Raw genomic sequence first — 27296 nt, forward strand, 5'->3', positions numbered from 1 at the left:
TAGTTTCATAAAAAAAAAACAATAATTATTTTATTAATACTAGGATAAATTAGATAAAATATTAAAATACTTAAAGAAATAATAATGATAAAATAGTGCATTTTTCGGTGTTATCAAGAGTATTGGCTCCACTTCCTGAACCCTTCCGGAACAAGATCTTAAAAATTAGGGTTGTTATGTCGTACCAATCTTGATTATATCGGTTGTTTTAAGTTCACGTTTGGTTATTAGGGTTCTGAATGACTATCTTTGTTTTTCTCATGATGATCCAAAAAAATTTATTTTATTTTAAGCTAAATTGCCATGTTGGAAACCTAACTTTCAAAATAGTAATTTTATCCCTTTTTAAAAAATATTTGATTTTGATCAAACCAACACACATGTGAAAACTAACTTAAGTGACTTACAAGCCCCATGGTTGTCACACCACATATGCTATTATTAAAAAAAAAATTAAACAAATAATAATAAAACTCCACCCAGCGACGGAACTAAGTATATCACATATGGGGCGACCGCCACCCTTAAACTGTATGATGTTATAGTACCCCACCTTATGTGCATGATGTCCGCCCCTGTAAATTGAATCTAAGAAAAATAGTGTTCGCCACCGTAGAATAATTATCACATCATTACTGACTTGTTATAGTTTGTTTCATTCTTTGATTTTGTTCTGACTATAAAAGAAAAGTTGTCCACAAATTCTAGCTCAACCGGCTGGAAATGTCAAAATTGTTAGTGTCGGACGTCATGGCGGGGGTTCGAATCTCAGTCACTCCACTTTGTATGTGTGAGTTTTCAATGGCTTTGTTAATTCGGTCTTAAAGTTAATTTTTGGAATAGCGGGTTAATGGGTGTGAATGTTTCCGCGAATTTCTTGACGATGGCCTCAACCTTTCTAAATTGTCGTCTTAGTTCTATCCCATTTAAGTATCTTGGACTTTCGATAGGGGCGAATCCCAAAAGTGTGTCAACTTGGGCTTCCGATAGGGGCGAATCCCAAAAGTGTGTCAACTTGGGATCCTCTTTTGGACTATCTTCGGCAACGGTTGTTTTCTTGGCGAAATAAGCACATTAGCCTTGGTGGTAGGATAGTGTTGATTAATGCGGTGTTGAATGCAATCTCAATTTTTTATCTTTCTTTCTTGAAGATGCTGGTGAAAGTATGGAAGCAAGTGGTGCGTATCCAAAGGGAATTCTTATGGGGGGAGCTAGAGGAGGAAAGAAAGTAAGTTGGGTGAAGTGGTCGGTGATAAAATATAAAATAAGCACATAAACAAATATAGAAAAATTAGTCTGTGAAATTCCTTATAATACTCTTATTGAAGATGCTCTTAGAATTTTTATATTATATTTTTTATTGTTACATATTACAGCTAATTAGACCAATACATCGCATGGGTCAAAGTTCTAGTTGTAGTTAACTCTAGAATTCTCTGACTATAGTTTAATTTTCATATTTATCATCAAATTACCATAAATTGAGTTGTGTGATTTATCGGTTCCCACAAATAATTCACCAAGAGATGTTTTACATTGCAATGTCTTTATTCAAAATTCACCTATAAAATAAAGGGTTAATTATGTTTTAATCCCCGTAAATTCATAAACTTTTATGTTTAGTCCTTCATAAAAATTATTCACTTTTTATTCCATAAATTCACAAATTATTCACAAACTTAAGGACTAAAAATATCCATTTGTTGTAAATAATTTTAAAAATAGAGACTATTTTTACAAACTGTTATATTATGAAGAACTAAAGTTACCAATAAAATTCAAGAGAGACTAAATTTAAAAGAACGTTAGTTTATAGAGACTACAAACATATTTTATCCTAAAATAAATATCCTAATAATAATAATAATAATAATAATAATAATAATAATAATAATAATAATAATAATAATAATCTATAAGTTACATTCTCCATAAAGTCATCTTAACAAGTAGTAATAAGCATAAGTTACGGTCTCAGTGAGCATTCAGTTGGTAGGAATGACGCATAATTCCGTGAGCATAATTCAAGAAAAACATAAGTCACGTAAATAATAATAACATATAAAAACTCTAGTGTGTTTTTGAATGGAGGAATATTTTTCAAATTATTCTATCTAAATTCTCTTATTTGAATGTTTAATTTAACGAATTTTTTAAATAATGAGAATTTTAAAATATTTTATCCCAAAAAAATTAAGGAATTTTAAATCACATCTAAATATTAAATTACTTTTCTTTTGAAAACACCTACCAAGAGGAGTACTGGTAGATGAGTAAAGTGTGGCGGGTACAAATTTTAATTTCTTTCCAATGTTATAAGATGTTTTCTCTTCTCACCTCCCGTGAATCTTTTATACCCCCAATATTCCAATTTTGCCCTTGCAGAAAAATTCGGTTCGCAGAAACCGAATTTTTACTAGTGCAAATTCATAGTAAATTTCGGTTTTTAGAAACCGAAATTTGTTTTCAAGGCAAAAAAAAACTTCGGTTTCTACGAACCGAAATTTTTTCAAGAGCAAAATTGGAAATTCAAGGGGATAAAAGATTCACGGGGGGTGGGAAGAGAAAACTTCATGTTATAAACAACAAATAACTGGTCTAAGACTATCAGTTATATGTTGTGTTATTATGGGCTTGGGCCTTGTAATGTTACTTTTGGAATTTTTCTTTTCCACCCCTATCTTTCTCTTATCAGCGCCCCCAATTCTGTTTTTTCCTCCGAAAATAAAGTTCGGAAAGTTTGTATTCTAGAATCCGAACTTTTTCTAAAAAAATTTAAATTTTGGTTTGTGTTTTATTTTTGAATAAATTGAGGGTTGTATGTCTCATAGTAAAATCTACAACTCCTAGTCCCACAAATAAGAAAACTCTGGTCAAATCTACACCGATAGTCTCTCCTCCATCATTTTGAAATCAACCAAACAACCTCTAACACGTTCAACCCCATCAGCATGCCACACTCAAACATCCATTAGAACATTTTTAATGTGTAATTAATTTGATTAAAAATTTAATATTTTAATACTCATATCTTTATATAAAGTTAACATTAATCAAATGAAATAAATCGCACTCTTGATTCAGAGTTTTGGATCCGCCACTGCATGTAACCTGAGTCGGGAGATGGATAATTAACAACCTTGTATTTTATGGTGACACTGGTGGGGAGAATGTGAATGTAAAGGAGAAGGTAGCAGTATTTTGAGCGCTGAAACCAACGTATGAGTCTGTTTTGGTGCAGCTTTAGCATTTTTTTCTCTCTGGAGGGTAGGGGTCTCCCCAATGTGTTGTCCAATTCCAACTTTATTTTCCTCCCTCTGCTTCATTTCAGTGCTTTTGTCTTTACTCTTCTTTCATACGTACTATAGCTGGAGGTGCTGCCCATTTCCTAAGGTACCCTTTCATGTGTCAGAAAGAGACACAAACACAAACACCAAGCTCCTATAGCTAGTAGCAGTAAGTAGTGCTCCTAAAGTAGTTAGGCACTTTGTAAGCATCTTTCCATTGTGTTTTCGGCCACTTTTCCTTGCTTTATCATCAATATGATCAACCGATTTATAAGGCATCAACACTTTGTTGAAAATACTATGTACTCTGTCATTTAAAATGAACGTGTTTAAGAATATTGCATGAAGTACATATTATGAAGAAAATTTTGATAATTCAGAGTTTGGTAACTGGATAAGTAAAGTTTAGTTAAAAATTGTTCTTATCAAAAATTGGATTTGGATTCTTCCGAACGCTTTAACTTAGGGAGTGTTTATTAAAATTTGTGCATTTAACTTTTTAAAAATTTAATTTTTTTTATTGAATGCAAATTTTTATATTTAGATACTCTCTCATCTTTGCTCTTATAACATGACTCTTTTACTAAACCAACTCTCTTAACTATCTAATGTGTTTGCCATCATCATAAATGTAAAGAAATATAATACATTGAGAATAGTGTGTATAGAGTAATAAATAAAGGACATATTGGTATACCAAAAAAAAAAATAAAGGACATTGACAAAATTTAAATTGAAATTCATTTTAAACCAATGTTTTTTTACTATGACACTCTTGTTTAAATATATAAAAAAAAAAAAAAAGTATTATTAACCAATTTAAAGATTATTTTATATCAATATATTTAAACAAATACTATAACTTATGTTTGAGAATAGTGCGGTACTTTACCGGTGACATATGTTGTCACAACCCATCGACGGGGATAGTTAAGAGGAAATTTTGAGCATAAGATGCTTGCAAACACTCAAAAACTGTTTTATGTCTGATTGTCGTGTCAAAATTGACTTCCATATCCTGAACAATTTTACTAAAAAGGCCACTCACCAAAGCATGTTGCGCTTTATAGGGACGGTGTCCTTGCTAGCGAAACTGCTCAAGTCAAAAGTCAGAAGCATATTACGGAGACTATCCAAGGCAATGTCAAAATCAGATTTAATACCATATATTGCACTATCTCTCAATATGTGATCTTAACATGCCTCTCAATATCTGAAGGGAACAACCCTTCATGAAGTTTACTTCCATTGCACGAAGGCCAAAAGATGTCAGTCTTACGGATATTCAAAGTAAGGCTTAATTTTGGTCCGGTCTCTCGAATTATATATCTAGCGCTTTAGTCATTTCCCTTGAATCTCTTACGATAGTCCCATCATCAAGATACCAAGCATGGAGAAGAAGCTTGCAATTGTCTCGGGTCTTATGAACAAGAGGGTGTAAAACAAGGGCAAAAAGGAGCGGTCTCAGAGGGTCACCTTGTTGCACTCCAATGGATGACATAATATGATCATCTCCAATGTACAACCTCGCCGCCTGCCCATAAAGAAACTCAACCCACAAAAAAATAGAGGGACATTTCACCCCCACCTCGTGCGGTAGTGCTGACATATCTATCATGTTGAACGCCTTCGAGAAATTTACAGTGAGATAGCCAAAGAACCATCTTAATGTCGATGGCTCAACAGCCTGTTGGCACTGTGCAAAATGGCCTCTGCACCACCTGATATCCTGACCCCAAACTGAAAGTCGTTGAGGTATTTGGCCACATCTTTGCAGACTCCTTTCATAGCCACCTTAGATACAAAACGCCTCCAAATAGTGCCTACTACAATAGGACGTATCCCACCATCAGGTTTTAATAATGGTGTCAATGGTGTAGAGGCTATAAACTCATTGGACATCTTCCATCAAGCCATAAGTTAACCACTGGAGTGATAGCCCATACAAGATCTCTTGCCACTGTCGAACCTTCTCCGCATAGTGCATCTAATAAGTGTTAGGCCCTCAACACATCTCTACCACACGATGTCCCTTTTGGGAACAATTTAGTGCACTTTAAAACAATATTGACTTAGACCACAAGGGGAACATCAGAATACATGATGGTTGGCACATATGGAGGTGGCATGTACGGGTGCTTATCACCCAAAGCCTTCAAGGTGCCTCCATTACAGGGGGATACTCCAGATGATCCCAACACCTTCACAGCTGCTGTGAAATGTCCATCTGCAACCTTACGAAGACATTGCTTAATGTTAGCGCCCTTCTTCTTTTTTTCTCCTCACTGTTATCTTTTCCATAACCTTGACCCTCATGTCCATAATTGTCCAACATACTATCAACTAGTTTGGCGACACCATCTGTTTCTCTCCATCTAGCCAAATAGCATAAGATGTGATGTTGTTGCAATGACTTGATTCCTGTCCTGCAGTCCCGTCTAGTCTGAGGCTTGACCACCTGTAAACTGCATCGAGAAAGAAGCAACAATTGGACCCAATCGCCTACAGAACTTGGCTCAGCAACCACCTGATACAAAGCCTCTTTCAATGCATGGGAGAATGTAAGACGGCAAGAGGTATACTCTTGGAGGACTTTCTCTAATAAATAAAATTTTCTACCAAAAAAATAAAAGTTTAGTTTAGCTTGGGCCCGACAAAGTTACGTCGTGGGCTTATGTGAATATGGCCCGTTTCCACCACTCACTAATCCGAAAATTTCTCAACGCACCCACCCACTTTCTCCCGCACTCCCCAAAAAATTCGGAAAACGTTTTCCGAATTTTTTTTAGTGTAAATTTTCCGTATTTTCCGAATTTTTTTAGGTGCGCTAGGGAGTGCGGGAGAAATGTTGAGGTGCGTTGAGAAATTTTCCACTAATCCTCCCTTGATTTTTAAAGATTAGTGTTTGTGAAAGTTTCTATTACTTTTTATTTTCATTTTCATAATTTAAAGTAATATTAATTTTCGACCAAAAAAAAGTAATATTAATTAAAAATTAAATAATAACAAAATAATAAAAAGTTACTAGTATATACAATTATATTAAAAATAACTAATTTTATTAATTAGATTATGTAAATTAGCTTAAAACATTTTTTAAAAATTATGAGAGAGAGAGAGAGAGAATGAATGTAGTATTTTTGTAATAAATACGTTAAAGAGTTTTTTTTTTTTTACAAAATTAAAGAGTTATGTTAGTTTTTAGTGATTAATTAAAAATAGACCTCCGAAAAAGAAAAAGAAAAAATAGACCTCCGAATAAACTTACGGTGTAATTCAACTCATCAATTGAACTATTTACTTCGGACGGTTGTTTATACGTACTAATTATGTTGTCTTTTACAGGATTTATGAGTTTTCATTTTAGCTACAAAAAATTCTGTTATGTTTTGATAATTTTCGAGTTCAACCAATCCATTATACACATATAGTATTATATATTTTTGGACAAATACTGTACTTTTTGCTCTGCACACTCTCAATTTTACTCTAGTGATTTAACTCATATAGTACTAAGTACTAACTGTTAAGTACTTTTTTTTGTTACTTTATTTGTATATACTTTTTTTTTAACAAACCAAAATGATATATATATATATATATATATATATATATATATATATATATATCAGCACATATACTTATTGTGTGTATTGTTTTTCATTTAAAATTATTGTTGAGTGGTGATTTTAAGTATTAGTTTTCAAAGTGTAAATGTTTGTGATATACTAATTGCATGTTTGGTTACATGATGGGAGACATGAAAAGTGATATTTTTTCCCCAAACAAACAGGAATTTTGTATAAGAATTGATTTTTCTCGGAATGTTTGATTAATGAAAAATTCACAATGATAAGTTATCAAACTTTATATAGAAAAAACATAAAATAAAATCAACATAATGTTCACTTCAAATCAAACTCAATTTTATAAAAAGCAATTTCCTTCAAAATAACTTTTTTCGATGGCTCGTCTAATTCAAAACAATTTAGATTTCAGAATGCAAGACAAAAATCATTTTGAATGCGTTTGGATTTTCTTTGGATTCAAAAAATGCGGCGAGACTAGTACTGAGAACACTGGTACCCACCCTAAATTGCCCCTATTTTACAAGATTACCCTCTTAAATTAGAAAAAAATCAAATAAAGTATAATGTTATTATCTCCTACCTCCATATTTTCATCCTCCTAATGTGGTCGAAGAGGAAATTTTTTGCACTTTTTAAAAGATGAATGACATAAATGGAGAAAAAAGATAAATGATTATGTATAGCAAAAGGTTTTAGTCTATAGTTAAATTGCAGGTAACGATTATGGATACCAGTGTTTAGATACTTAGAATATGAGTATTTTTTTAAACGGCGAGTATAGAAAACTGAGTACCATATATAGTACAAGTAGTACCTACCCAAACATTATAATTTATTTAGAACTAGTTTCTTTTTACAAAAAATAAAAATAAAAATTGGGGAGAGGCCGGAGGGGAATTATTATTAATTTACAAAAAATATTCAAATAGATTTGAATTTTTTCCATAAAAATTACTAGTGAATGAAATAAAATAAAAAAAATTACATGATAATTTTGTTCTGATGAATCAGAACATAAATTCATGAATACAGATATAATGGTATAACTTGAATAATTTGAAGTTTGAACACTGACAAGCAAATAATTATGACATATATAGTGAGTTATAGTTATGTCATTGTACAAATAAGTACAAACAAAATATCTCTTGATAACAAATAAAGAGGAGCAGAGAAGCAGTGTGATGTCTTTTGCAATGAAATAATAATACATCCTTTTCACCAATGTCTTATCTCATATGGCTCCTTCCATTGGACCCTTTTGGCTATACACTTCATAGCTCCTCAATCACTTTTGTTACATTCCATGTTTTCAATCTCTCTTTTTCCCTCAGCAGTGATGTAATGTAATGCAATACTCCTCCTTGACTGCAAGTATTACTAATATAGGATAGGATATGACATTAATGCAATAATGCATGCATGCTTCTGTTGTTTTGTTCTGAGTTTTTGGTTAGTAATGTTTGACTTAAGGAGTAAAGGTTTCAATGACCTGATGTAAAAGGTTTAAGACATTGAAGAAGAATAATGAACATATGTTGAAAAATTATGCAGAAACAAAAGGGGATGAAAAGCACTTGTTTCTTAAGTTTCAAGAGCAGGTGTATAGGCGGCAGATCTAGGATTGCTGCTAGCTGATGTAAATAGAAGTTAGTATCTAGTTTTCTCTGATGTCTTTTATATATGGGAAAGGATTGGGTGACTTTAGTTTTCAGGGAGGAAGGAATTTAGTGTAATTTTATAGTGTTTTACGAAGAGTAAACTGGCTGAAATTTTAAAATTCGTCAAATACCCCGTAAAATTTGGAAATAGACAAATACCCCCTAAAATTATAAAAAGTTAATCAAATTGCCCTCTGACACTACCAGTCAAAGTCCACGTCATGGGGTAATTTGATTGATGTTTTATAATTTCAGGGAGGTATTTGCCTATTTTCAAATTCCGGGGCATTTGGCAGTTTACTTGTTTTATGAAATTGAAAGATTTGTCTATGTTTGTTATGCGTGCATATGTCAGAATCACGGCGATCCACCATAATTTTTCAAAAGCTACTCTTAGAATTGACAGTTGGGTCTAACTCAATCTTACAAAAACAGCTTGTAAGTTGAGGATTGCCCTCACTTATAAATACACATTCAAGCTATCTTGTAACTGATGTGGGACTTCTTAACACACACTCTCACGCCCAGCACTATTGGGTTTGGTGCGTGGATATAAACGGTAGATGGCCCGATAGTGTAAACCTGATAACAGGTGGCCCAACGGATCGTGAAGAGACTCTGATACCATCTTAAAGTTGGAAGTTGAGTCTAACTCACTACAAAAAACCTTAATTTCATGACCAAAATTATTGAGGGCTAGCCAATAAAGAAACATGGAACAAATAAACAAATAAATTAATGCATGAAAAGCTGGCAATGGTGCAGACTTGACATTATTGGCGCGGTTAGGGGCCGCCAATAATGCAAGAAAAGCTGCCAACGTTTTCAGGCCCGGCCCTGAGAATAGGCAAAATGAGTGTCATGGCTTAGGGCCCATTATTTTTAGGGGCCCAAATTCTTTTGTCATACCTACCTACTATTATTTTAAAAAAAAATCAATTATATTTAAAGAAAGAAAACATACTATTTGATGACGGTCAATTATATGATATTTTTAGTAGTAAATTAGGGTAGTTTTAATAGCAATTGAAGCCTAAAAGCAAGCATATACATGGAAAAGAGAAGTTACTTGGCCCAGAAGCAAGAAAAGTGGAAAAAGCATCAAAAAAGGGCAAAAACGTAATAAACAGCGCAACCATCGTACCTACGACGAGATCCGGCGTGGCGCGATGAGAAGGCGGTTTAGAATTGAAGACAATCTACAACAAATCTTTTCCATCGTACCACGATGACTTGTCATCGTGGCACGATGAGAGCGATTAAAGAACGCGGAAAATCTGGAGAAGATCTTCTATCGTACCACGATACGATCCATCGTGGCCACGATGAGGCAAAAATACACGCCATCGTGGCCACGATGGGTGCGATGGACGCGCAGAAAAAGCCCAAACTCATCTGAAAAACTATAAATAGAGTCTTCCTCTTTCACTATTATTCATTCAAAAATATTGAGAACTATTCAATATTCACAAGAAAGTTAGGAGAACTCTAAAGAGGAGGCAAAGAAGGCTCAGGTGCTCCAAGGGCATAAGGGTAATCTTTATGCTTTATTTTCCTTATTGTTTTATTATTGTCTTTAGTAGCTAAACCCATCAGGGTTAGGTCAAGTAAATGAACTCCCCTAGGAATGCTTGAAACATGTAATCTGGTTATATTCCAAGTCTATTTACAAATTGCTATTCATTTATTATTTGTTAGTATCTCTATTTATCGTTTTATACTGGATACCGTGACACGTCTAAGACTTCTGAATCAAAGAGATACTTTAACATACCTATATGATACCATTAAATTCAGTATCTGCGGTTAGGTTTGAGATTAAGAATCACACATAGTTAAATTATGTACTGATATTAGGGAACCAGTTATGCCAGTGAACTTGTGGGTAAGGACACGAAATAACGAAGGCTAAACCTAGTTTGATTGGTTCGACCTAAACAGATTACAATAGAAGTAAGTATAGTTATACTAGGCTTACTTTAATAGAAATTAATCTCCAGATAACACTTCGATAGTAAGCTGATATAGCGCCAGTTACCAAGCAGGAATAAGGGAGGAATTCGAAAGTACTTAACCACTAGTTCTCATCTGAAACTAAACTCTTTATTGCAATTGCTATTAACTTTAATTGTCATTTATTTCAAACTGTTTCAAAATCCCTTCAAACAAACAAAGCGAATGCAAAACCTTTTACTTTAATTTACCTTCAACATCTAATTCATAATCAAAAGTGGTAACTTTTGCACAATCTCTGTGGAGAACGATTACTTACTACTTTATTACTTGGTTGCAATTCTGTGCACTTGCAGAGCCACCATCACTATTATAAAAAAAATCAATATATTTAAAGAAAGAAAATATGATTAAGCCTAGAAATAGGTGTTATTTAAAATGTGATTGAGGTCCAATTTTTTTTATACCTAGTAAATAATTAGGCATAATGATAAGATTAAAATAGCACCCTACAAACTCTATAAAAAAAATAGAAAAGAACAACAAAAAGACGACACCACTTGTCTTTGTTCCTAATTTCTATTGAGTTTGTTTCGTTTTTTTTTTCTTTCTAATTCTTGCATTCTTGTAAGGTATGTATGAATGTTATAGGTTTTTCTTGTTTAGGTTTTGGCGTTGTTTTATTTTTTGTGTTTCTAATTTTATTAATAAGTTATTTAATTTATTTTCTACAAATTGTTGATACTTAACAGGTTATTTTTTGCATCCAATTTCAACCATTTGAATCTTACGATTTTTCAATTGTTCTTCGAAGTCAGCATTCTACTTCACATATTCTATTGTTCTCTACTTGAGTTTTTTTTGTTTCTATCTGAAGCTTAGAACATGTTGCCTAAGAAACATTTATCTGATAATGAAAAGCGAAAAGAAAACGAAAGGAAGAGCTAATAAAATCACAACAAAGGGCTGTTGAAAAATTCACAAGTAAATTTGACTAATAACAGCAATAAAAATTTGAATCAGTCAAACGAAAATTTGGATCATGAAAATGATGAAGTTGATGATAATTCAATTGTTCCTAATGATGTGCCAAATGTAACTAATATTGATAATCATGGTGGCGATTATGAACAAGAAAGTCATCGGTTTGATATTTATAAATGCTATTAAAAAAAAAATCTACCCCAATATTTATCCCTTTACCATAACATATTTTAAAATATTCTCATTCTACCCTTCAAACATAACGTTTTGGAACACTTTAATTTTTCGGTTTGTTAATTTTACCTAAACACTTTTCAAAAATGTTTCGGTATATTATTTTTTGATAATATTTATCGTAAAACTTAATTACCGAAACACTTGCAGAAAATCTTATTCACTTGAACACTTGAAAATGTGTTCCAGTGTATGAAAGAAAATTTTCAAATAATGTGAACAAAACAGAACAAACACGACAATCTCCACTAACAAGTCAGACAGAGTTGAGTATTGAGGAGTATCAACCTAACAACCACTAACAACTTTGTGCTTTTTGTGCCAACTTCAATAACCAAAAGTGTTACAACTTTCAAGGGTGAGAACAAAACAGATCTAGCTGAGTTGTGTTTTAGAGATATGAGATTGTGGAAGGAAATTAAGGCAATATAAAAATGGGTGTAAATTTGAATGTGGGAATTCTTTGTGTTTTTCTTGTGCTTTTCATGGCGATTCAAGCCATGAGAATTCTTTGTGTGTTTTCTCTATTCTCTGTCATTGTTACTTTATCTTTATTTATATACCGGAACACATTTTTAAGTGTTCAGGTGAATAAGGTTTTTTTTGCAATTTATACAAACCGGAACATTTACATAAAAGTGTGCCGTATGCATATTTATACCGGCAAACTCAAACCAAACTTTTCTGGTAATAATTTCAAACCGGCACACTTTTAAAAAGTGTACCGGTACCTATTTCGACACTTACTCTCTCTTTTTCCTTTTACTCACACCGGCAAACTTTTTCTGAATAGTGTAGAAAATGTTTTTTTTTTAGTTTTACCTTATATATGAGGGCATATTTGTCCATTCACTATTAATTGTTGGGATAAAGTGATAAATGTAGGGGTAGGAAAAAAATTTCTTATATCAAATGAAAGAATTTTTTTTATTTGGGCCTAGGGCCCATGAAATGTCAGGAACAGCACTGGACGTTTTCGACGGCTATGTAGGGCCGCCAATAATGGCTTAGAATTTTATTCGAGTGGTCTTAATATCATATTAGAGAATATATTGGATCTTATAGTAAAACTCCAATACATTGGTAGATGAACTCTTTTATCCTTGAAACATCGTAGTTGATAATTAACTTGCATAATTTTGAACAATGTCAAGAAACATCTTAAAGAGAAAAATAGAATGACACAGTAAATAATTCGCAATAATCTCATAGGTTGTTAAAATAAATATTTCAAACTATATATCCTAACTCTGATAACAACATATTATATTATTTTTTTATCATATAGTTTCTTTTTCATGAGTGAGCAACTGAGCATGACATTATACAGTTGATCCTAAAAAAGCACAGTAACGCTTACTCTCAAATTCCATGTGAGAGAGGCGTATGCAAATGGTATACTCTTGTGGGTTCCTTTTTTGTCATGTTTATTTATGGAATGTTGTTACACAATTATACACCGCCCTTTCATTAAGAAAATAGAAAAATACAAATTCATTTGTAAGAAAATTCTAAGTCTAATATGGATTACTTTATATCAAAAATGTAAAAAATAAAATTGGCTTAATTGTAGTTTTGCCTCCTATTTTCACCATTTTGTAGAATTAACTCCTTTATTTTAAAATTCGACATTTTGTAGATGATGCATGACACTCTAACCGGTTGAATTGAATGTGAAGTTTAGGGTTTACTTAATCCTCTCCATTGGATCACTAGTGCAAGTCTCCAAAATGTTATTTTTGAACTCGACCACAAACATGTTGTTGAATGTTGATATGTTTCATAATAAAATAATAAGATCTTTTATACCAAAAAATAAATAATAATAAATAATAAGATCTTTGTACCAAAAAATAATAATAAATAAAATCCGAATGTACCCAAAAAAAATATAATAATATTGAAATATAGTTCTATCATTGAGGAGTGTAGAACCATCTTAACAAGAGCCGTAAAAAATGGGTGAGATTGATGGGTTGGCTCATTAGTCCGCGGACTTGGGTGGATCGAACCTCAAAAACTTAGCCCAAATGAACCCAAGCATTTTTGGCCCAAACCCATGTAGCCCAAATGAAAATTGGGTTGGACCGGGCTAGCCCATTGAATTCGGGCCGACACATTAACGAAAAATTTATGTCATTTTTGTAAGAATAATATCAATTAAAACATAAAAAAATTACCATCTAATTGAAATTTTATTATAAAAAAATATAGTTAAATGTGTAAACATAATAAAAGGGTAATATTTGTCTAAAATTCCTTAAAAACTTAAGTTTATAATTTATTTATTTTATTTTATTTCTTTTATAAGAATCAAACTTGAGTTTAATTGACATTTAGTGCTAATGTAAAAATTATTTACACTTGCATAAAATTATATCTCAATAAAATTGATAATTATGAGAAACTAATACATCAAAGTCATATAAAAATAGAACGAATAAATGGAAGAAAAAAGATGAAATGGGTCGTACCAGGCCAGGCACATTAGCCCGCATGGCTTATACGGGCTGGGCCGGAGTCATAAATAATGTGTAGCCGAACAATAACTGGATCGGGCCAGGCTAGCCCATATATATTGTCTGACCCACTGGCCGAGCCTGGCTGGATCGGGCCAACCCATTTATCAGTTCTAATCTTAACTAGCCATAACAATTTTGTTCATTCTTTAACAATAGTGTCTACTATCTATTATGCTCCTTAGAATGATTTTTAATATCACTGATTGAATTTTTTTTAACAAGCCAAAATGATATATTAACTAAAACATCCTCCCCGCCACAAGACGTGTCGAGATAGACTACAAAAGTTTACAAAGAGTCAGAGAAAATAATCATAAAACAAATCATACAAAGCCCAAACACAGCAAAGGATTAGACCACCAGCTATGGTAGTTTGAAGTTAAAGTAACACTCGTCATCTTCAACCACCTGTACGAAAATAGCTTGATCTTGTCCAACAAATGGTGGGCAGTGCCTGCTAAGCCTCTAAACAGTCGATGATTTCTTTCCGTCCACATAACTCAAATGCAAGCAAGCCAAGTAAGCTACAAAATGAGACCTTCAAATGGAAACATTCAAATGGACCTGAGAGTGTCAAATAAGAGTATTTGTTCCATCCATAGTAGCCGAACCATGAGAAGTCAAGAGATGGTAAGCTCCCCGAACAGTGCAGCCTGTGTCAAGATCTGGCTGCCACTGCCACATATCTGTAATCTGAGCCTACAATAAGTGATTAAGAAGTAAAGACTGACACTCCCCGAACATCTCCTCCTCTCACGCCCTCAGCTGCCTCCGCCACTCTCAAGTCTCCCCGCCCACTCCCCACCCTAGTGAAAACATCTCAGCCACCGAACGCAGTTTGGTCTCCGCCAAATCAAACAGGCGCCCAAACCGCACACACAAAGGAATCTCATCCACCTAGGGATCGGTCCAGAAAAAAGTATCTGACACGTCCACCACCCTCCTCGAGATATGCTCCCCAAACCAACTACCCCAAAGCTCCCCACCATCGTTCCTAATACACATTATCTCCCTCCACCAAGAACACCCTTGCTGACCTCCATCTCGGAGTCTACCACCCTCCACCCTGTAACGAGCTGCCAACACTATAAATCACAATCTCTGTATATCCACCAGCATCCTCCAACACCGGTTCCCAAAATCCCAGACACCTTGGATCACCCCCAATCGAAAGACCCAGATAAAGAAAATGAACTTTTCCCACTTTACAACACAGAGCAGTCGCAACTTCACCTAACCAAGAATCAGGAATATTGATCTCAACCAGCATACTTTTATTAAAATTCACCTTCAGGCCCGACATAGTCTCAAACAGCACAAGAACAGCACGCAAAGCTCAGACATTTGCAAACTTTTAACCCCCAGCAGGAGTGTATCGTTAGCAAACTGGAGGTGCGTCACCGAAATAGGATCCCGCTCACCAATACTATACCCCGTAAATAAGTTTTGCGCTACCATGGCCTCCATCAGCACATTAAGCCCCTCAGCAGCCAAGAGAAAAAGGAAGGGAGACAGCGGGTCACCTTGCTATAGGCCTCGCTGAAGAGGGAATTCGTCAGTCAGACTACCATTAACTAAAACTGACGTCGTAGCCATACACACACATTCACTAATTCATTTCCTCCACATGGTTGGAAAAGACATTCTACCCATAACATCGTCCTTTTTAGATTTTCGCGCCTCGTCCACCACCTCATTAGCAATGAGAATACCATCGAAAATTTGCCTATCCTTCACAAACGCAGACTGAGACTCGAAAATCACATTACCAATCATCAGCCGCAATCTTTGCCGAGATTTTATAAATTCGCTGATTGAATGTTGAACTTTTACACAATAATTTAATGAGTTAAATTGATTTAAATCAAAACTAATACTATATTGTGTAAATATAATATCTACCTTTAATTTATGGGTATGCTAAAGAATGTTCAGGGCACTTGTTAAGCATACCAAAATAGAATATAAAAAATAAAATTAATATTAAAAAGATAATTTTTTATACTTTTAAAGTATTAAATGTACGAATTTCGAAACAGAAATTTTATTTTAATATGCTTAAGCAGTGTCTGGATTATTCTTTAGCATTTTGCTTAATTTATTAATCGTAACATCGTCACTTTATTCTCTAAAGATTTCTTTAGATGAGATAGTAGAGAAAATTAGTGTAAGAAGATGATTTTAGTTAGGGTTATGCTACCAGAAAAATAAACTTTTTAATTGAAAATAATACTTTAAAGAGTTGATCGCACAAATTTCGATATTATTTTGCTATATATGATTCCTTAAACAGTGTTTAGGAGTACTATTTAACATTTTCCTTAATTAAATACTACAGTTACTATAAAATGAAAAATGGGTTACAGCATTGATTTACCTACCTGCTACTATACTGCTATGAGTGAACTGATCATGTGTGTCCCTTATCACTCGCGTGCCCTTTCTTTCTTTCTCGCATAATAAGCGCTGAATCTGACGTACCCTCTCTCTCTCTTGTATTATCTCTCTCTTGTGGGGTCTTTCTCTTCATGTCTTGTCTTTTCACACTTTTTTCTCTCTCTGGTCCATCTCTCTCTCTCTACAAAAAACCATGATAAGGTACTGCTTACTCCTGCATTACACTGCACCTCGGTTTTCACTTCCTCTTTTTCTAACAACCCATTTCCAACTTTGCTATCTTTTCTTTCATGGCCCAGAATTTCTTACATTCTTGTTAGATACTCAAAGGTAAGGTTGTGTCCATTTTTTCAACAAAATTCATCTGGGTTGTTACTAAATATCTAAAAGATTCTTTTTTTCTTCTAAAAATGTGTTTTTTTTTTTAAGATTTTTGTTATGTGGGTTTGTTTTGGTGGATAAGATTCTTGTCATGTGTTTTTTAAGATTCTTGTTCTTTTTTCAAAAAAAAAAAAAGATTCTTGTTCTCGTGTTCTTCTTTTGTTCAATAGGTTGTTCTGTTATTTTGTTGCATTATACTTATATAAGCTCATGTGTTAGTATATATGCTGTTGTTATATTGTATAAATAATGTGTTTTATGTTACAATTTTTGTGTTCTTGTTTTGCTGTTACTTCAAATTGTTTCATAATGTTCATGAATTTAGAGATATTCATTGATTTTGTACATTCAATTACCAACAAGTATTGAAATTCAACCATTATATCTTTGTGTATGCTTTTAATTGTTGTGTTGAACATTCTCTGAGTCCCTTTTTTGTTCTGTTTTTGAGCTGATATGAGTGGTTATTACTTATTTGGATGCTAATCTAAAATTTCAATTATTCATTAAAATAAATTTTAAAAAAATCTTAAATTTAATCTAAGAATTTGCCCTGAAATGTTTTCTGTATAACCCTATGACACCATTCGCCATTCCTGAAGGTTTTTTTTATGCCTCTTTAACAAATTAAGGCCACAAATTTTGACTAAAATTTTCCCTTGTCTAATTGAAATTGTGAAATAGACTTGATACTAGAATCTATATTAGATTATGTGATTGCAATTTGACATATTGACTTCATACATTGATTTTGCTATGAAAACTTAGACATGAATCTTCTGATAGAAAGAATTGATGACATCATTAGTACTTTAGCTGAGAAATTTTAATGCTTTGAAGTCAAAGGGTATTGATTGATCCTGGAGAGTTTCTGTTGTTATCATGCATTCTTCTTAAATGTTTTGTATGCATTGTTTGTTTCTGTTAGATTCTTCATTGCATATATGAGTTTTCATTCTTGTGTTAGTTTGTTTGTTAACTTTTCTTATTGGATTAATCATTTTCTTATGTCTCCTCTGATCCTTCTTGATAGATACTACTTTGTTTCACAGTGAATTGATGCATTGAATTGTCATGAATTTTCCAGAGACATTATGAAGATTTCAAGTTTCAAGAAACCGGATGTCGGATATTCACTTGGAAATGAAGGATAGGCAACGGTGGAGAGCGGAAGAGGATGCATTATTACGCGCTTATGTCAAACAGTACGGTCCTAGGGAATGGAACCTTGTATCTCAGCGCATGAACACGCCTCTTAATAGGGACGCAAAATCGTGTTTAGAAAGGTGGAAGAATTATCTCAAGCCAGGTATTAAGAAAGGATCTCTCACTGAGGAAGAACAACGCCTTGTCATTAGCCTTCAAGCAACACACGGAAACAAATGGAAGAAAATCGCCGCGCAAGTCCCTGGTCGCACTGCTAAGAGGTTAGGGAAGTGGTGGGAAGTATTCAAAGAGAAGCAACAAAGAGAAACAAAAGGTAGTATTAACAGAACCGTCGACCCGATTAACGATAGCAAGTACGAACATATACTCGAAAGTTTTGCCGAGAAACTAGTAAAAGAGAGACCTTCACCTTCGTTTGTCATGGCTGCATCCAACAGTTCATATCTGCATACCGATGCACCACCAACACCGGGATTGCTTCCTTCATGGCTTTCGAATTCCAACAATGCCGCACCTGTTAGGCCAAATTCACCATCAGTGACATTAAGCCTCTCTCCATCGACAGTTACAGCGCCTCCTCCGTGGATGCAGCAGCCCGTACGAGGACCAGACAACACGCCTCTTGTCCTTGGAAACGTAGCTCCTCATGGAGCTGTTCTATCTTACGGTGAAAACATGGTAATGTCTGAGTTGGTGGATTGCTGTAAGGAGTTGGAAGAAGTGCATCATGCATTAGCAGCACATAAGAAAGAGGCGGCGTGGAGGTTAAGCCGAGTGGAGCTGCAGTTGGAATCGGAGAAAGCTAGTCGAAGAAGGGAGAAGATGGAGGAAATTGAAGCGAAGATAAAAGCTTTAAGGGAGGAACAAGCGGTTGCGTTGGATAGAATTGAAGGAGAATATAAGGAACAGTTAGCAGGATTGAGAAGAGATGCAGAAACCAAAGAGCAGAAACTGACCGAACAATGGGCTGCAAAGCATTTGCGCCTTACGAAGTTTCTAGAACAAGTAGGGTGTAGATCAAGGCTTGCTGAACAAAATGGAAGATAAAGAGAGACAGAAACATCATTTTCAGCATTGTGATCTAATCAAGGTTTTGTGTCTTTGAGTTATATGCAGTTTTATGGTACTTGTTAGTTTTGGTCTTATTCCTATTTGGAAAAAAAATGTTATTATAGATGCCTATTAATATCCTATATTTTCATACAAGTTGAGGAATTTTCATTTGCATTAGTGGTTGATGTAGTGCATAGTTACTACATTAATCTTTATGGAGATGAACAATCTTATATTCATATGCCTTAGTATGTTTATCTAATGGTTTTTTATTTTTGGGTTTCTTTTGTAATAATCAATCAACTTTGTGAAGAAGTGTTATGATATATGGTTTTATGCACTTTATTTCATAATTGAAGATGAACTTGTAAAATAAGTACTTGAAGATACCAATTTTTGCATGTCATGTTAAGAGTTTCACATTAGTTGAAATAAGGTTCGAACTTATTTCCATGTGATGGATAATCCTCAACTTACAAATCGATTTTTAAAAATACACTCAAATTTAAGATATTAGAAGAGAGGTCTTATAAAAAAAAACAAAGAAAAAAAGATATTAGAAGAGAGGTTGAGATTCAACATTAGTTGAAATATTTTAGAGATCATAAGACAAGATATCATTGAAAATAAATACAATCAAATAAACCACACAAAAGACAACTACCCTGGACCTGGATTAGCTAACTTTAGAGTGGAAAAGGTACATAGTTTTGGCTTAATGTTGACCGATTTTGACACCGTCGTGTTGTCGCATTGTAGGCTGCCGCCGTTCCGAACGCACTTCAAGTACGCACAGTGACAGACCTTCACATAGTAATGAAAATCAATGCTTATTGATATTTGAGTTATAAAAGAACTCCATTAGCTAAGGGAATCACACAATCTTCCTATTGCAATTCTTCTTTATGGAAATTATAACATTCTTTCAGTTCTTCATTAGTTCTGCAATTGGATGATGCTCTTACGTAGAAAATTTATGTTGGTACTTAGTCAGAAAATGCTCTGAATTTAAGTCTTAGAATACGTGAATATGTAAAAAGTAATAGATCCTTTGTATCATTAGGGTTTCCTATATATATATATATATAGACCCTAGGGTACTTGCCCTGGCGAGAATAGCTCGTGGACGTTGTGGGAGCGGCTAGCTCTGCCTTTCTCGAGTGAGGTATCCAACCCAATATCCATGTGACCTATTGTTTAGCCCATTCTATTTTTTGGGTCTCGCCCGAGTACAAATGAGAATTGCATAATTCTTGAAATTTGAAAGTATATTTAGTGGAAATCAATTTGGGGAAAGTACAATGACTATTAAAATGATGAATATGGGAAGTTGGATTTGGTTGGGCTGTAGTAATTCACTAGACATAGATGCAGAGATATTTCAGTGTGATCTAGAGCATGTTAGGATAAACAATTTATTTGGAACTTATAACATAAGTGTTTATCATAATAAGCACTTATGTATAAGTTGACAAAAGTTATTTTTATAGTAAAAGATAAAATAAAGATAAATTGATTTTATATATGCTACCAGTTGTTTTCATAAGTAATATTGAAGAATTTGTGAAAATAAGTTGAAAACAGACTTATGAAAATTGTCATGAACTACTTTTATAAGTTCTTCTAGATAGTCTCATAAAATTTATGGAAGTAGATAAGCTTAAATAAGTAAATCAAAATATGCCCTTAACACTATATGCAGGTAGATACCGAAAGAAGTTGTGGAAATATATCTCCATCTAGGTTTTTGTGCTACTCGAAGAATCTTGTGCAGTTACTGCGAGCAATATGGCGATGTATGGCTATGAAACATGAACACCTCCGAAATTAGGTATATTCATATGTTTGGCACATGTCTCATGTCTGATTGTTCAAACAAGTTTCTCAAACAAAAAAAAAGGGTTAAATATGTTTTTGGTCCCTATAGTTTTTCAGAATTTTCATTTTAGTCTCTGAAGATTTTTTACACACTTTTTAGTCCCTGAAGTTTTTTCCGTCAATGTTTTTAGTTCCTACTTTTCATTCAACTCGTGTATACTTTCACATTTTTGAATGATTTTTTGTATTCATGTTTATAATATTATAAGAACAGCTCCGATAAAAATTTAGCATTTTTAAACATAAGATGAATTATTTATGAATTTTTATGTGCAAAAAACAAAAAAAAAATCATATTTAATTCATCTTTTGTTAAAAAAATTTAAATTTTTGCAACAGAGATTCATATAATGTACTAAACATGATCGCGGAAAAAAAAATTAAAATGGTATGCACTAGTTGAATGAAAAGTACGGACTAAAAACATTAACGGAAAAAACTTCATGGACTAAAAAGTGTGAAAAAAATCTTCAGCAACTAAAATGAAAATTCTAGAAAACTATAGGGACCAAAAATATATTTAACCAAAAAAAATTATCTTAGACAATTTAAAGAGATTTCTACGAAGCTTAAAGATGTGTAACTCCTTGGGGAATTGACATGTACACATCCTCTTGTAATTCAACATGAAAAAATGCATTGTTTGTTGACATCCATTTAGTGAAGATGCCAAAATTTGATAGAGGCCAAAAGCAATTCTGACAGTGGTAATCTTAGCTATATAGGAGATAAACTGTATGAAAAATCTAAGCCCTCAACTTAATTATACCCCTTTGCAACCAGTCTTGCCTTATATCGTTTAATGGATCCATCTGCCTTATGTTTGATTTTATACACCCATTTGCTTCCTATAGACTCGAATTGTGGAACTTGACACTCTAACATGGACTCTATCGGTGTTTTTGAGTATCATAACGAATAAACTCTACATCTTGATTATCCATTTGAGGTATAAAACAAGTTGGTGTTTGTTGGTGGTGGTAAAAATTGAGAATTTTGAGAATTAGAATGTTGATAATTTTGCACAAGATTTCACATAGATTGTTGAAATTTATATTTATTTGGATCATTTGATTTGAAGAAATAAGATGAAAATTTGAGTAAAAAATAATTGTCAAATGAAACTCAAACGATGAAATTATGAGGTAAAAATTATGAGAAAAAAATGAGTGTAAAATTAGAAACAAAGAAATAAAAATTGTGTCTAGTAATTTCAAATGGCCATGATTTATAGTAAATTTTTTTATTAAAATTTAGTTATTTAATATTTTACTATGTGATGAAACAGTAATAAATTGCAACGGTCGTATTTATTTTTATTGTGACAAAATGGACCATGTGAAGACCATTTACAAAAATATTTTTGTTTTTACAGCAAATTTATTTGTTTTTAAGCAAATAATTTTCTCTAATAATTCTATTTTTACAGTTAGAAAAATAAATTTTATAGTGATTATGATTGTTGATTTAAGAACAGCAAATCACAACGACTTTGATTGTTGTGACAACTAAGATAAGACAACAACTTTTATGGTTATAACAACAAAACATTTGTTCAAATAGCAGCGACAATAGTTTTTGTAAAAATATAACGAACTAGAAGTAACTTGTTGATGTAGTTCATGACTACATGTTTTCAATTTTATGATCATTTTTGCAAGAGCTGGCCAGCTTAAATGTTAAATAATGAGTTTTAAAGGAAATTAGGTAGTGTAGTTTTGTTTATGATGCAAATAAACTTTCATGGTTAATTTGTAATCAAATGTGTAATCTTACTATTTGAGTTCTGCATAAATAAATACTACAAAAGGTTATAGAAACATATAACAGAAAATCAAGGTTATAAAGGAGAGACTACATACTATGTTTAATATTTGTTGCATAAATAAATAATACAAAAACATAAAGCATAAAATCAAGGTTACAAAGAAAGACGTGATGAGTTCATCATCTAAACAAGGGCTTCCATTTATCTTTCTGGTATTCACATATCTTCCAGGGCCAATTGTTGCAAAGACATTAACCGGCAAAGAACCTACATTATCGAATTTAAATTAACAGCATAACCAGAATCAAATATAACATCGAGAATAAACAAATATAGGTCTATGAAACTCACTATATGTATCTGAAACTTACAGTCATAGTCAGCTCATCCAATGCGTTGACCGTCTAGATCATAAACAACAATTTTATCTTTGAGTACTAGATCTGCCAAAACACAAAGTGATGTTGTTAGTAATAGTATAATACTAGTTCTCTTGAAGAAAAAATCTTTTGAAATCCAACCACACTACTGTACCATCGTGTAACATGCATCGGTTCATCATAGCAATTAGTAAGATGACGTATGGTATATAAAAACCGAACAAAGTGAAGCATAGGCTAAATATTGAAGCTTGAATACTTACAATAGGATTCTGGTGTATAAGGTAGTTTTGCGGTCTTAGATTCGGTGATGGACCGCCGGCAAAATTCAGACTCACTTGAGAGAAAATGTCAATAGTGAGGCACGATAATGAGAAATGAGTTAGAGAAAAAAAAAGCATAATTAACAATAAGAAATCTAGAAAAATAGAAGATGTATGAACTGTTCAGCCTAACCTGTTAGTAGTTAAAAAACACTGATTTTCCCCATATAAAACAGTGTGTATAGAATGTGGTATTGCAGTTGTAATCTACATGGAGTAAAATAATCATTTTGCCATGATTTTTAAGAAAAATACATCAAGCATATGTTTGACAATGGAATGAAACTCATCGCATTAAAAAAAGGATCATAAGCCTCTTCTGGAAGGTATGCCAAAGTTGTTCCAGAATCAACGATGGTACATTTGTCTTTCGACGTTGCAAAAACTGATACATCAATTTGCAATGCCTAGTCGTTGACAGATATGCTCTCTAGATTTAGGTTGTAATGACGCCTAAAATATGCATGAAGGGTGCAATTAGCTAATGTCACGACCCGACCTCATACATTAAATTCTATTAATCCAAATGTATCAAAGTATTTTTATCTTTAAGAGGATACAAATGTCTTAGGCGGAAACTCGTCTCACCCTTTTAGTCCTATGTTCTCTATGGAACAAAGTTTGATATCGAAGGAGGTTCATCAAAACAGCATTGAGGCGATCTTGCCGGATTCCTTAAAGGGAATAAGGAAACAACACAACTCTCACAATACCACCCCTATGCCTAGTAGCCTAGAGAAGATACGAAACATGTTTCGGCTTTTCTAATGACTCGTAAATTTATTAAACAACATTACAAAATCTTTACAATTCTAATAACAAGATATGTAACCTCAGATTCTAAAACAGCAAAACCAACTTTAAAACTCAAAACATATATTTACCAACAATCATATTCAACTATGATACCAGAAACAAATTTGAACATATTTAGTCTATAAAATTTATCTAAACTCCAACTTGGAATCATCATATTGTTATCAAGACAAACAATTGTTACAACTTAACTTCAAATTTCATCAAAAGAATTAATAAGTTTAAGCATTAGGAGAATCAAGACAATAGTTGTTGTAAAAATATAACGAAATACTTCCTTATAAACTACATTATAAGTTTTATTTGTATCTTTATCTTCCTTGTTGATAATCAGAATCTTTAATTCATCTCTAGAAATAACTCTTGAAGTCGCAATATACAACTGACTTAGTGATAATTGTCATATTGCCAATAGAATATAAATTGACTTTGTATGAATTAATATGGTATAGGTATACAACAACATAAATAATGACAGATACCAATAACATCAATGGTTGAAGGTGTCTTGAAAAAACGTGACAAAAAATACATCATTGGTGTATTTGTCTTCATTAATTATGAGATTTGGATTTAATGGTCCTATTATACCATAAAGAAAACAATTACTAAATGAAATGAATAAGAAAACAATGTAAGAAAAAAAAAGACGAAAATGCACCTCTCAAAATATCAAGATTTGTTTCAATTAAATCGTGAGACATGACCAAAATTTGCAAGAAAAATAAAGTCACTAGTGGAAAAAACACATTTTAAATCAGGGATTTTAAATCAGTCACAGGAAAGCTGATTTAAATACAAAACACGGTGGCAATTTTGTAAATAAGTGACCTGTTCTCAAATTGTAAATCGGCTAAAACGATTTAAAACTTTCATTTTTAATTTTTAATAAAAAAAAAATCCCTAAAACATACGCGTGCTCAATCTTCTTCTCTACAATTGATTTGAAACCCTAATTTTGCCTCACTTCCTTCACAGCCCTCTCACGATCCTTTTTCCTCTCCACCGGTAGAAACCTTCCTCTTCTTCTCTGATTTTCCTTTTCGTCTCTTCGCAGGCTACGATCTATTTCTCTTTTCCCAACTTCTCTACCGTTCGTCTTTCACGTCACCACAACCATTACAGTATCCCTCATCGCTCTCTGTATCAGTCCCTCGCCGCTTTCTTTGTGTGATTACAGCCGCGCAAGACCTACCTACTTCTCTTCCGTTGAGGTCTCTCACTGCCCAGGTTCGATTTTCAACCTTGAAACCTATATTTGCTTCTGCTGTGTTTGATTTTTTGGTTCATTTCCGCTTTCTTTCTTGTTGATTTGACAGTTATAGCTCATTTTGAGAATTCTAGATGCCTCTAATTCATGATAAAATTATATTGTACTCACAGATAATTAGAATTTGTAGAATTTGGTAGCATTTGAAAATGTGTATGCTTAGGGAATATTTATTGTTGATAGTTGTCTAATCAAATTATTCAATTTTTTAGATTGTTTGTGAATTGTGACGAAAAAAGAAAAAAAAACTTGAGAGGTGATTGTATACAATTTTTGTTTATTCGGTTGGATTCTTATGGTTTGTTTATGTTGTTTTATTTGGTTATTTTAATCTTGAAAATGTTCCATAGGTAAGTAAGATTTTATTTGGTTATTTGTGTATGTTATTTTCTATTTCTTAGACTTTCAACATTGAGTTGTGACGTTTGTATATTTTAATGTAAACAAGGTTTTTGCAGTTATGTGTTGGGCAACCAGAGAGTTCTTCTCAATTGTTTTTGCATTGCAATTTCGCGATCGACATTTGGTATGCAATGTTTAGATGTTGGGTCTGGTCTTCATCATTCCACCGAACTTATTCTTCCTATTTAGTTATGTGGTAATGTCTTGTGTTGGTAAGAAAATTCGTAGTGTTTTGCTCATTGGTTGCAGCGGATTTCACTTTGTTGGTCAAGTTAAGATGCTTTATGCTCTTGTTATCTGTTTGGCAATGCTGAACTTCTTTGTTTTTGCTGCAGGCATCTCTGGTGCCTTTTGATTTATATAATTTCATTTAGCTTTTTCTTTGATTCATTTATCGTATACTTTGTTATATTGATTGAGAATATGGTGCTCGTACTTCTATTATGTTTTATGATGGGGTACCTATATAATCATACATTCATACTCTGCATGATATTAAGTTGCTAATAGCTCTACTTTGAATTTTTAGATGCCTTTCTATGTTGCTTAATGCTCAGGAGGATACCGAGGTACCATTTCTATTTCTTTTTTTTCCTACTTAATTTTCAGTTTGTTTAACAAATGCATTTTATGATCCTATTTTTTGAGCATATATTGGGTGTCTTTGGTGGAGAATAGTTTAGCTGACTTCAATAGTTCAAAGTTCACTTTTAGATAGCTCTCCTTGTTCTTACCATTAACATTTTTGCATTAAATTTTGTAGCCCTGTTGTTGTAAACTTGTAGTGCTCATGGATCCGTTGCAAATTTTTTTCCCAAAACTGTTATTATATTTCTATAATTGAAGGACCAAATTGATAGTTTATCTGATGATAAGTTAGGTCTATTTTTCACTTTTTCTATATCTAGTGGATGATGAGATAACTTATTAGATGTCCAATGATTGTGAATTGGTCCCTTTTAGCATCTAGATTCAACACCAGAGTAGATCAAGAAGCTTACTACAATTGTATGAAATATTTCCACTCAGGTTTAAGTCAACGAAAAATCCAAGAGTCAAATATAAGGTTGGTGTTTATAACTGATTTGTGGATTTGTTTAATCAATTGGCTTTGAAAATCAAATGGATGTAAAGAGGCTCATTAGCCAACTAATGTTAATTAATATTAATATATTCTTTCATGTAGATTTTGGTTTATCGTGCAATGGCTAATGCAGCAATCACTAGTGG

The 27296-nt window shown here is 33.1% G+C and overlaps 1 protein-coding gene across 2 annotated transcripts; it reads left to right on the forward strand.

The window, feature by feature from the left end:
• Positions 1 to 16685: 16685 nt before the first annotated feature.
• On the forward strand, positions 16686 to 19622 carry LOC123888006 (transcription factor AS1). 2 transcript variants are annotated; one of them, XM_045936936.1, is made up of 2 exons: positions 16686 to 16958; positions 18097 to 19622. In XM_045936936.1, exon 2 carries the CDS (start codon positions 18132 to 18134, stop codon positions 19221 to 19223), a length of 1092 nt encoding a protein of 363 aa, XP_045792892.1. In that variant the 5' UTR covers positions 16686 to 16958; positions 18097 to 18131; the 3' UTR covers positions 19224 to 19622. The 2 variants fall into 2 exon arrangements, with proteins under 2 accessions (XP_045792892.1, XP_045792893.1); XM_045936937.1 differs by having other exon boundaries at positions 16820 to 16958; positions 18062 to 19622.
• The last annotated feature ends 7674 nt before the right edge of the window (positions 19623 to 27296 follow it).

Source organism: Trifolium pratense, linkage group LG6 (assembly GCF_020283565.1).
Source record: "Trifolium pratense cultivar HEN17-A07 linkage group LG6, ARS_RC_1.1, whole genome shotgun sequence".
NCBI classification, from domain to species: Eukaryota; Viridiplantae; Streptophyta; class Magnoliopsida; order Fabales; family Fabaceae; genus Trifolium; species Trifolium pratense.